General features: G+C 41.2%; 1 protein-coding gene across 1 annotated transcript in view; it reads left to right on the top strand.

Annotated features, from left to right (window-relative positions):
• Nucleotides 1-12,539, top strand: part of PTPRG (protein tyrosine phosphatase receptor type G) — a 405,613-nt gene that overhangs the window by 283,352 nt on the left and 109,722 nt on the right. Inside the window, exon 6 of the mRNA XM_065845638.2 lies at nucleotides 11,015-11,081. Coding sequence (XP_065701710.1) covers nucleotides 11,015-11,081 — 67 coding nt within the window. The remainder of the gene's footprint in view (nucleotides 1-11,014; nucleotides 11,082-12,539) is intronic.

Here is a 12,539-nt window from a genome sequence, read left to right as displayed (position 1 = left end):
TAGGAGGAGGGCTTCCTGACCAGAGACAGAGCTTGAAAACCCCCTTCATAGATGGGTCACGCTCCACAGGAGCACCAGAAAGTTGTAAGAAGCCCGTGGAGCAGAGGCATGAAGGCTAGAGCATCCTGAGGAGTTCTGTGGCTTTAAGACTATCACCTACTCACAGTGATTGAATAGCATTCACTTTGCCACTGCAGAAATGTAGAACATCTTGAAACAAGCGTACATGTCATGTTAGTTTTTGTATTTCTTTGTATTTCAAGAGGAAGAGACTGCTGCCACAAACTGAATGTTTCCCGGGCTTTTAATGCACTTGTATTCTAAGTGCTTTTCTTCTACACAATAATTCCCTCATTTCTTCTAAACACAAGCCATGATACTTGTTGAAATGTTTTTGTAAGGAACGGAGTGAGTTGTTGGGTCATTCTAACCAAGTGAAAAATAAACAGCTTGACATATGATCCTCAGTGTTGTGTGTAGTGTTACACCTAGTGAAATAAAGGGGGTTTGAGCTGTACTTTTGTTGCTGCAGGAACCTGAGTAGCTTAGAAGCAGCTGAGAAGAAAATTGCAGGCCATATCCTGCCACTCTTAACTCAGTGGCTGGAAGGAGATTGAGATGAGGACTGCCTCCTGTCACTTGCTTCTTCGAGCTCTAGTGGTGCGAGTGCCCTGCTGCTGGTACCCACCTTGGCTCAAGGATGTGGCTCTTAGCGCACTTGTACTTCATGCCCACCAGCTATGGAGTCCTGGGCAGTCCTGCAGTTGGTGTCCTTGGCACCCTATTTTTTAGTGGCCAAGTTTCCCCTGGATGAGCCCACTTCTGTAGTCAAGATTACTTCTTTTCCCTGTCTCCATGAAGGATGTTCGAGTGGGAGGGCACGGGGACTTCCTTGGTGATGTAGGGGGTGGAGAGGAGGAGGTGACAGAGTCATGGAAGGGTGCATAAGGGGATACGTGGGACGGTTTGGGAAGAGAGGATGCTGTAGCGTTGGAGGAAACAGAAACAGCTCACTGGGTGGGAAGAGAGAGTGAGGAGGATGCAGCGGTTGGGTGATGGAAGAGGGAGGCAATTCGGCAATGAGAGAGGAGCCAGAAGTGGGGAAACTCTGAGGATTAGCTGGTGCTTTCTGCCTTAGGCACCATGGCCGCTGAACTGTGTAGGTTCACAGCATTTTGCAAAGCTGCACCCATCTGCAAGAACTTAAAGGACACTGAAAATTTACAAAAGATAAGTCAAAATGGAAGAACTTGAATGAAAGAGAATTCCAAATACAAAAATATATCATAGTTGACAGACTTGTCCTCTTGTGCCAGAAAGCTGTTAATGAACACCACTGGTCTAATGTTGGGTTCTTGTACTGCAAAGATGCCTGGAAGTCTGAGAGCCCTCCCAGCACGTGGCTGCTACATTAGACGTAAGGAATTTGCTGTAGCAAAAACTCCTGCAGCAGTTTCAGTAGATCAGTTCACACCAACCTCCTCAAAAATGAGGTGAGAGGAACAGCAAGCAAACTTCATTGGAGTTTGATGTTTCAAAGCAGGAGATTAAATAAAAAACACACTAAAACAAAACAAAAAGCACCCAGCAACCTACAAGAATTTGTTTTCATTGAATTTCTAATTTAATTGTGAACTGAGGTGTGATTGTCATTGGGAAGTGGCTGTGTAACTTAATTGACATTTCTGCATCCTTTGCGTTTGTGACTCATAGATGCCAACTTGAGTCATCTCATACTCGCGGGCTGGAGGGAGCCGCTGCTGTTGTGGGGAATGCTGGGAGAGAAAAAAATGAGGACTTTTCATGTAGAACGAAGGAAAGATGTTCAGAAGCTGAGAGGTCTCCTTTTCTTCGTTTTAAAGGGGTGATCGTTGTGACTGCTCTCACCAAAATCCTTTGTGTTGAAAGGCTGGAAATCTCTGCTGCATCCCAGGCAAGCTCAGCTGGAACAATGAAATTACAATCCCCTGCAAAATGCTGAGGTTCCAGATGCCCAACTGAGCTGTTCCCTTTTACCCTTTGCATTTTGCCCAGCATATTTTCTCACGTAGCCACCAGATTTCATTGTTTTATTTTCAAAAACCAAAAACCTGAAGATATTTTTTTCTCAGTTGGGCACATTTGTACCAAATTCAATACAGGAAAAGAAGAAAAGGAAAGCTAACTTCCATTCTTGGTTTCACAGTTTTGAGTTTAGGTTCTCCAAATGTGTGAAGCTGTGTATCAAAGAGTGGGTGCTGTAGGATGATCTGGCTGTAGTGCTCGTTATATTTTTTTGATTACACCATTTCATTTTTCTCTCTGCCAAGGTCAAAATGGTTATTTCTACCTAAACACTCCCATAAATTGGGCAGATTGTGGAAACTATAAAAGAGACCCAACCCCTTTTATACTCCTTGTTTTTATATATATATATATATATATATTTTTTTTTTTTAACCTCAGATAGAACAGTTTATAACTGATGGCGGTTTTTATAAAATAGCCTCCATCCTGATAAAATGTTACCCCCTGGTGTGTCATTTTTCCAGCTGAACTACTGGTTGGATTGAGAGATCTTGCACACTGCTGCTTAAATAAGTAGACTACATGCTCTATGAAGATATCATATTATTTTCTCAAAGGAGAACAAGCAGGCTCAGTGCACCAAAATTGCTTTAAATAAACTTGCAGCTACTCCAGCCTTTTTTGCGCAGCTGCAGATGGTAGAGTCTATCAATCAAGCTTTCCCAGCTCTGAGAATCTGCCACTGAAGCTGTCTCTCCTCTGTGTTGCAATTACATTTTTGTCTTTTACAGAGCTTTATATCTTAAATATTCTATTGCTACTAATCAGATTGTGCTTTTGGGTTGCAGGTATCTGTTGCTTTTCCTCAGATATATGCTTATTAAGATCTTTCAATAATTTGTTAATTGAATGTGCTATTCACTTGCAGTAAATTAGCTGCATCATGCTTTCAAAGTGCAGTGCTTTGGGGAAATTAATGCCTACCTTATCAATGGAGAGAGCCGTAGCTTGGGCAAATGAGTGGCTTACAAAAAGAAAGGAAAACACATTGCTGGCTGTTTCTTCCCGTCCTGGTGGTTGCAAATCTTGTGGTAGTGAATGGAGGTAACGCTGCACGGGGAGGCTGCAAAGTCTCCCTCAGCCCCAGGAGCTGATCAGTCAGTGGCCAGCATGAGTACAACACACAATCTGCTAACAAAGAAACTCGGTGTGCACAGACACAACGTACTCTGAGCTGTCAAGCAGTACTTGACTCCACCTCTGAGTTCCATGCTCTTGCTTTTCTTGAGACAGTCTCTTGTATTTGCATGTTGCTGTCGTACGTTCTGCAGCATCCTGTGCTGTCCCTTTGATCTTTTTATAACACTGATATTTCAGCCAGCCTTTGGTTTAAAGGTGACTATTTACACTTTGTGTATTTTTAAGCATCCCTACTGGACATAATGAAAGTGGAAGTTGCTGATCTATCACCTGCTTCGTCCCATCCTTGTCCTGGGATATCTGTAACTCGGGTCCAGAGGCAGCAGGTACAGAATTAAGGCTGAGAGGAGCTGTGGTTGCAAGCTGCATTGCGCTCAACCACAGATGAGGGACAGCCAGAACACCTGACCCCAAAATCAGCTCAATGCTTTTAAAACCATTTTGGATTTTTATTTTTTTTTTAAAAAAAGCTTCCTCTTTGGCACTGCTAGTTAATATCTCACTGTAGATACCCTCCAAAGCTGTGATGAAATATGAAGTTAATACATCACTAGCAAGCTTTCAGTCAGAATGATGTATTATTCAAAGTGGAATTAGCTAGAAGGATCAATGCACACCCATTACTCTATTTAAAATAATCATTGGAAGACTCATTAGCTTTTTTTTTCCCCCTCTTTTCAAACAACATAGTGAATGAGACACTGAGGAACATCTCCTCTGACAGCATGTGCACCTCTGTGACTTCAGTATATTTTCATTCATTGCAGGATTATCAAACACCTGAAGGCCAAATCCCAGATTTAACTCAACAGAATTTCCCTTCAAATCACTGAACCTGAAACCAGTTGCCATGGGCGAAGGCGAACTCAGCTCTAATGCACATTTTTAAAAAATCAAAGGTCATGACAGCATCTGCGTGAAATAGCCTGTGTGCCAGCATAAGGTTCAGTGTCACGTCTTGCCTGGGTACCTGCTATCCTCTCTGATTTTACACATGAGCAACAATTTGAAGTATTAAGGGGGTTGTTTCCATTTCTTGTTTTCCCTTACAAATACATTCTGCAGGATACTTTCTTCGGGCAGTCCATTCATTACACGGCAAATGCTTTCTGTCTCCCAGCTCACCTCTGTCAGGCTGCAGGCTCTTGGCCAGATTTGTCCTTTTGCATCGACTCGTATGGGAGATGTGCAATTATAGCATATATGGGGGTGATGGAAGAAAATACCATCTGTGTAGGAGCAGCGATATATCATTCTTTGATCATTTAGTGCTTGTGAAGGTGAAAAACAGAGCATGAAATCTAGCTTTGTGTTGGGAGGCATTTTCTTGCCTTCACAGGTAGGTCAGTGTGCTGTAGTGTCAACCAGTATCCCTTCTTACCCATCAGTTCTCCTGAAAAGGTCCAAATAAATATTTCCTGCTGTATTTCAAAGCAAAGCACATGTAAATTTTTCATATCTATTAATCCACACTCCAGATCCGTCTGAAATCTTTCACTTCCTTTTATTCAGAAATGTTTAAGAAACGAGATACTTATCCACAACCAGCTTTTACAATGTCAACTTCACAAGGGAGAGAAGAGAGAGGTGAGACAATAGACGTTGTGTGGAGCAAAAGGGTGCAGAGCACAAAGCCAGGATGTGCATCCTTTCTCAGTGCTGCAGCCCAATGCGGGGTTAAAGCACCGTCACCCAGGAGCATTAGGAGCAGCACCTATGCAAGCTGTAAGCTAGCTCTGGAATTATTTGGCCCCAAATACATGAATTAGGAGAGTTTCACAAGCGATATGCCGAGTACTTTGCTGAGAAAAATATGTTTCTTTCGACTGTGATTATCTTGAATTCTTTGAAATGCTGTTGCTGTGATGTTAAAACACATCATGTTTGCATTAATGGGATTCTTCTCGTTTCTGTTCTAAAACAGTGAAAATCAGGTCCTTTCCCATAGAGATCGAGGGCTGGCGTCTGTCCAGCACTACGGAGCTGATAAGAGAATAAATTGTTTAACCATGTTGATTGTCCTGAAACCCTACAGCACAATTTAATCTCTGCAATTTAGTTAATTTATATTAGTTTTCTTTTCTTCTTAGTTGTTTGTACAGAGCATTTGGAGACTTGAGTATTTGACTGGCGAGCTGTAGATCTTAACCGCGAGCTGAATGGGAGCTGAAGGGCGTGCGGTTGGGGGAATATTACCCCCCGACTTTCACCATTGTAATTGAAAGCAGAATTTGACACATTGGCATCTCTCCGTGTCAGCCATTGTCACTGGCTTCAGCTGCCACGGTTAAGTACGTAGTCGTTCATCCCTGGCAGACACCGTCCCTTACAGCCCAGGAGGATGGCCTCTGGATGTTAATGCCACAGCACTCTGGGAGCAGCTGCCCATATCGAATTCAAGGCATGCAGATTGTCTTGGCCATTTTACTTAGCAGATGGGTAAGGCTTGATAGATTGAAGATTTAGTTTCCAAGTCAAGGGCCAAATGTTGCAGTGGGAGAGAAAAGTAAATTATATCACTATTTGGAGGGGAAAGGCTCAGGTACTGTATCACAAAATTGTTGCCATTCATTTTCCTCTGACTTGCACAAAATGCATGTCATTTCACCTTCCAATATAGCCGACTATGGCTTTCTCCTTCGTTTTGAGATGCTTTGCAATACTGTCTGTGAGCCCATTTAATGAGCTTGAAAGCAGTTGCTGCAAATTTATGACAGTTTAATAAGTCTAACTGCCAGAATTTTTTTAAGGTGGAAAGAAGAGAGAAATTTGTATTTCGTATCGCTCTGAATAGGTGGTTTTTCTCCCCCCCCGCCTTTTTTTCCCCCCTACACCCTTTTCTTAAATACAAAAGATCTATTTAAACGTGCATTTAAAAGGCAAGTGTATTCATTACTCCTGAGCTATTCAAGCTATTAATGTTCACCTACTTTTCCTAAGGCGACTGGTACAAGGGATCATTGGGGAGCTCTGTGGTGCTTTCCTCAGCCGTTTCACACTGGCTGGTGGGAGGATAACCTGGTTTCAGAGGGGCTGCCCAGAGCAATGGGCAATGGGGGACTCTGGCCTTTTGGGCAGGGGTCTCGGAGGTAAGATCTGCTGTTGTTTGTGGCCTTTCTAACTGCCTCAATGCTTATTTGGATGTTACCCTGTTTTTCTGGTTTTGTTATTTTTCCTAACGAGGCCACTGTAAACTCAACATTTTTGCCTGAGACCATTTTTTCCTGCTTTATAGAACTGTTTCCAGCAGAAAGACAGGTTGTAGTTTACTTACGTGATTTTAGCATATGGTTGAAACTATATAGCATGTGGTATAAATTTTAACACTTTACGGCTCTGCTGATTTTATTATTATTATTATTTTTATTAATCAGAGATTTCAGGAGGTTCTGGTTTGTCCTATAAAATAATCAGATGAGCAGAGAGCTCCAGTTGCTTAATGTACAATGAATGGTAGGGAATGAGAACTGGTGGTTGTTTGGTTTTTTTTAACTCGCACAAGCTAAGCTTAAAACTGCTTTAACACAAGGGCTTTCTATGGAGTGGTGCCTTGCCCAGTAAAGTCTATTTTTACATGCTGTGGCTTGGTGCCCATATGAGCTTGATCAGCCTGGCTGTGGCGCTGCGTGCTCTCTCTGCTCTGCTCTGCTCTGCTCCTTTGCTGGAACTTTCCTCTTTAGAGTATTAATAACATTCTTGTGAGAAGGTGCCCAGCTGCCTGGCCGGTCAACGCGAAGGGCAAGGCTGTAGGAGCAGCACTTTCAAGCAAGGGGACAACAAGTTGTGCTGTTGAAAGGTGTTAACGCTGTTGTCAATAGAGTTCATGGCTGATCAACCTTGCTGTTCACTGAGGAATGAATCATTTCTCAGTCCCCACATTAGATGCCGAAGCTGTAAGTAAATGCAGCCTGTCTAGGGTAACGATTTCCACCATGACTTCCCTCAAAGAATGTCTCTGCTTTATGATTGCGGGATGGGGTCACTTGTACATTACCTTTTCCTACATTGCAAACGCTTGTTTATTCATTGCAGTAATGTCAAGCTGTTTGTTCTGCTCGGAATGGCATGTGCACCAGGTATTAAAGTCACCCAAAGGGTATGATAAACAAAGAGATTTTGCTTCCTCATGTCATGTTCATCCCATATTTACCCTATGTAAGACCTGTGTTAGCATAAGAAACTGCTTAATGATATATCCGTGTTTATTTTCGCCTTGCACTTAGCATGATAGTTACCTATTTATTTCTGCTGAAGAGGATTACAGGCATTTTTCAGTTATAAATGATGCACGCAAGCATTACTTATCCTGTTTACTGCAGACCTATAAAGTGTTAGTCAGTCTTTAGCAAAACCATCTTGTTCAGGAAACAACATTTGTAGTAGTGGTGCTGTGGGTATTTTAGGGCAATTTCAGGATGGTTTTCCATCTGTCCCATTAATACTTGCTGTGCAGCACGCTCGTGACCAGCAGCATAGCAGGGTTGTGTTTGTGCATGAAATTCCTGTGCTGGAGAATATTTTGTGTGTGTGTGATGTTTCTTCTGCGTTAGCCTTTTGAACGAGGAGGGGGAAACTCATTGCTCTTCCCTCACAAGAAAAGAGAAGCTTTGCACGGCTTTGGCAGGCGTGTGTTGGGTGAAATCTAAATGCTAAGACCCAGTATGGGCTTTAACTCTGCAGCCAAGGCATCATAAGAGATGTGGTGTGTAAAGTCCATCTGAAGAATTCATTGCTATTTTCCTCCGGCATATATTTATAAAACAGCAAAAAATACGCTGCTGCAATACAGATTATATAACAGAGAAAGATAAAAACGGTTTGTAGAAGGATGTGAGTTCAATCTTCATGACATGGAATCATAAAGGAGGTCAGAAGGACACTTCCTATTCTAGAGATTTTTGTCCTTTTATTCCTTCTGCTTTTTTCGCCCCTCTTTTCTTTCACGTATCAGCTGTTGTCAGAGGCAGGGCTCTTGTATGGGTGAATCTCTGATCTCAACCTGCATGGTAGCTCCCGGCCGGTTAAACCAGAGATATACAGCAACGGGGATAGAACTTGACATTTTGGGTTTCAGAAACTTCCTTTTCTCTATGAACACAGGCAGAAAAAGGATACAGAGAAGTGCAAAAAAAATAGAGAGGAAATTCAAGTTTGGGGTTTTTTTAAAAAGAACTTGAAGAAAAAAAGATGTGAGAAAAGTTTTGCTCTGAAGCCTGAACCATTCCACAAAATGAGGAAACTTTTGAGCACTTTTCTTATGGTCTTGCCAAGATCCTGAAACAGTTGTAATGAGGTGTGGGAGAAGTGTCTGAGTGTAAAGAAAGGGAAAAAGCATCTGGAAGGAAAATAAGACTACATCCCATTCAGGTCTGAGCTGACATCTCCACAAGTGGTACTTGTTTGTCTCTGACTTTTAAAGAAACATGAGATCCCACTCCCCGTACCTCGAGAGCAAACATGACGCCAGATGCCGTGAGCATTTGCTTGCCAGCCCCTAAAGAAACAACGTGACTGTTGATTTCATGCTGTTGAAGAACACAGCATGTTTGCAGAATATGCTATCAAAAAGGTTGCGTAGCTGGATCTACATAGACATACCACCACCTCAGCGGATTAAAGGGGAGCTGCCAAGGCTGACGTTAAGACTTGATCTACTTTGACAGAAAATCCCAAAAGGAAGTGTTTTAACCTTTAGGATTCTTTCCATCTATTTGATTTCTTCAAACTGATTGCAGCTGTCACCAGAAATAAAAACAAAGCAAACAAAATAAAACTATTTACAATTTATGGTTAAGCAGCAATAAAGAAAACACTGTTCCCATCCAGTGCAAGTTTTCCTTACAGTTTTGTACTAAATTGCTGGTAGGTTTTTAATGATTATATTTTTTTTTTTTCAGTAGTAGCCATAGCTTGGAGAAACCCGAATAAATGGAAAAGATGCAGGAATGTGTCTTGCAACAGCTCTGCATTTTTAGTGTGTACTGTTGATTTGCCAGAAGCCAGACAGAACCTACAAAGTGGGTCATTGGGTTCAGCCTACTGTGATTATTATTTATACAGAATCCAAAGTGTACAGAGCACCCCTTTGGGCATATAGAAGTTCATGCTTCAAAGAGCTTGCAACCTTCAGGGCTAATAATATTATTGCCAGTAACATCTAAGCTGTATATATTTCAAAGCTACGGTTGCTACTTTCATAATTTTCTTGCATATCTTGCCCTACCCAATCGTTAAAAGTCCTGGAGTACTGTGAAAAGAAAAGGATCTTCAATTTCCATTTAAAACGCCAAACTAAAACAAACCATCATGTCTCTAGACAACAGCACGAAAATGTGTCCTGAACACAGCAGAGTAGTTCAAAGGCCAAATAAACAGAAAAAAAAAGAAGGTGGTTTGTTTTTTGCTTTTTTCAGTGCAATTGGCTGAGAAGATAATGAGGTTTCTGAGGTTGCTAATTAGTCATGGGGAGGAAGGATGAGAAGAGACGTGCTTGTGCTTGTGAAACCTTGGTCAGTGGATTCCAGTTTTCCTCTCAGCCCATTAGAATTTGTGATTATTATTTTTTTACACTAATACGTTTTTTGGATGCACTGCAGTCAATGATCTCCTCTTCCTAAGAGCGCACTCCAAGCTGGTTCTACACTTCACATGGCAGTGTGTTCCCTGTTGGGCACAAGGTCCTCTCTCAGGGATTTCATCTTTTGTCTCCACTCCTTTCCTCTTATGTTAATACATGGCCCTAAAGTGATTAAACTCTGTTTTTCCTCATGACACTGAGATTATGGGCAAGCCGCGAAGTACAGGAGATCTTTTGCATTCGATGTGTTTGCCCGTTGAGAGCTGTCCATCCAAAAGAGATCAACACCACTTAGGCTTCTGATACTGACTGGTGGCCAAATAAAATAAAGATGTACCACATGAATGAGGTGCATGGCAGTATTTCTTTCCCAAAAGTCAATTCTCAAATATCTTAAATAATGGAATGTGTTCAGAGAAACTGAGAGTTTATTCCTTCAATACCTCTGAAGAGGCAAAAAGGTTAAAAAAAAAAAAATTGCGCTATTGGTTGTAAATTCCTCGGCTGTGTTACAAGTAAGTGACTGAAGTGGTGGGTTTAGTTTGGAAGTTGTGGAGCTCAGCAGGGTTAATCCTGCCCGCTGCCTTTCCCTTGTCTCTGGTGCTGGGTCTCACCGTTGCGGACACAGGTGGTTGGTTGGTGGCTGACGGAAGAAATGCTGTGGGAGTAACGGGTTATGGTCTCTGATTGCAGGCAATCGCATTGTCAAAAATCAGAGATTCCTTCTAGATCCTCTCACAAAGAGTTTTTCCCTCTCACTTGTCCAAACAACACCAAATTAAAGGAATGTAAAAATATGAATAGCAAAGAGATGCCCAGGCCCAACTCCATTATGGCTGAAAGGGGTCCAGCTTTACTGATTTCAGATTTATTCCCATATCAGGAAGGGATGGATTGGACTGAGATAACTTTTGTTTATCACAGCACTTTCCCCATGTGAAAGCAGAAATGGATGGAGAAAAATCAGCTCTCTGCTTTTAGGTTTTGCCGGCGTGATAATATGGCTAATGTTTTAATGAATTCCGAGGACACTTTATTTTGATTTAACCTTCCTTACTTCATTTTATTATGCCATGTGTCTTTGGCATTTGGGGAAGAGCCATTGTAAATGTGAGAACTAAGCAGCTTGTTAAATAACATCCTTTTTTTTCTCTCTTTAGAAGATTAAACTGAGACTGTTCTGCTTGATGCCAGAATAGATGTAACCAATCCTGTATCCTTTGCATGTAGGTCAGTCAGAGGGACAATCCAGCACTGGATCCCATTATCCATGGGTTGAAGGGCGTTGTACATCATGGTAAGTAGCTACTTAAACTTTCTTCTTGCCAGGAAGGGGAGAAGGGCAGGAGTATTGTCCTTAAGGGATCAGGTCACCCCAGGAAGGACGCGCTGAGCCTGCACATTGCTCATTCATTAATGTTTAAGGGCATCACAGCCATTATTTGATTAGTAAAGATCAGAGCCATTTGTTACCTGAAAATGGGTTGGGGTTAACAGTAAATAATTTGTTTCTATTCAGTCAGTGCTCTAGAATGTGTAAGTTATCAATCAAAACCTACTACAATATATCATTCATATTAGTACTTCGAAAGCAGCATTGATGCTTCGCTCCTGCTATTTATCTTCTGTTTGCACTAGAAATACTCCTTTCCAAAGTTTCTATTTGTTTATAAATTATTTGTCTTTCAAATTTAGGGAACTGATAATGAAACAGAAAATTAACTATCTGTGAAAATTAATTAAACTTAGCAACAGATGAACATCTTTCTAATGCTGACATAAATATGATCATTCCTTTGTTCTCATGCATATAAACCTATTATCCTTGAACTTATAGCAGGTACTGAAATAAATATTAATATATTTTATACTTTTATAACCAGTTTTTACTTAGGAATTTTCCTGAAACCTTATCACGGGTAATGCATCATTAGCAATGACATCAAGATGCTCCAGTTCCCAAAGTACTCTTGTCAGGTTTTAATAAAATGATTTGTAAAGTTTTAATAATCTCATTGTGATTCAAAAGGCATCTGCTGGAATGGTGCTAGGTACTATAATAAATCTCCGTCCCATCTATCGTGCTGTGATAAAACATCTTTGCACCTTTTCCGAGGATTGTCTTTAGACATTAGCTGGTGCTGTAGAGCTTAACAAACATTTTTTTCTCTTGACTGCAAACCTAAAACTAGTTGACAGTGTTAGATTAAAACAAATAGGATTTTGGATTAATTGCTCTACTTTCAGAGTCATTTAACATTGCAACGAGGAACACCAATAAATCCAGTGAAAGTGAAAAATAAGGGTTAAATGATAACATATCGTAAAGTCCTTCATTTAGAGAATCTTCTATAGGTTTTCCTGCTTATAAATTGCAGTGTTCTGCTGTGAAATAAAAACAAAACCCTGAGCTGAAAAACTCTGTTGTTTTCCACAAATAGATGTTATTATCTAGCTCCCACTGGGTGACAAAACAGGCTAGCAAAAATAAAGTGAGGATGAGTTGGTCTGCAAGGGTTTTTCAGTGGCTGAGTAATTTGACAGCGAAGTCAAGCTGCCATTTAACTGGACCAGGATCTCCTTTCAGTTTTCTTTTCTACCTGACTTCTATTTCAAGACTCTTTACCCCCTGCAAGTGTCACAGTGTTTCAGCCATCTCATCGGGTTTTTGCTGCTCCCTCCCTTGCTCCTCGCTGCTGCAGCCGAAATAGCCACTAGTGGATAATCATAGCGGTGTCTCCTAAGAGTATTATTC

Source organism: Patagioenas fasciata, chromosome 10 (genome assembly GCF_037038585.1).
Source record: "Patagioenas fasciata isolate bPatFas1 chromosome 10, bPatFas1.hap1, whole genome shotgun sequence".
Classification (NCBI taxonomy): domain Eukaryota; kingdom Metazoa; phylum Chordata; class Aves; order Columbiformes; family Columbidae; genus Patagioenas; species Patagioenas fasciata.
This window is presented reverse-complemented; position numbering and strand designations above follow the sequence as displayed.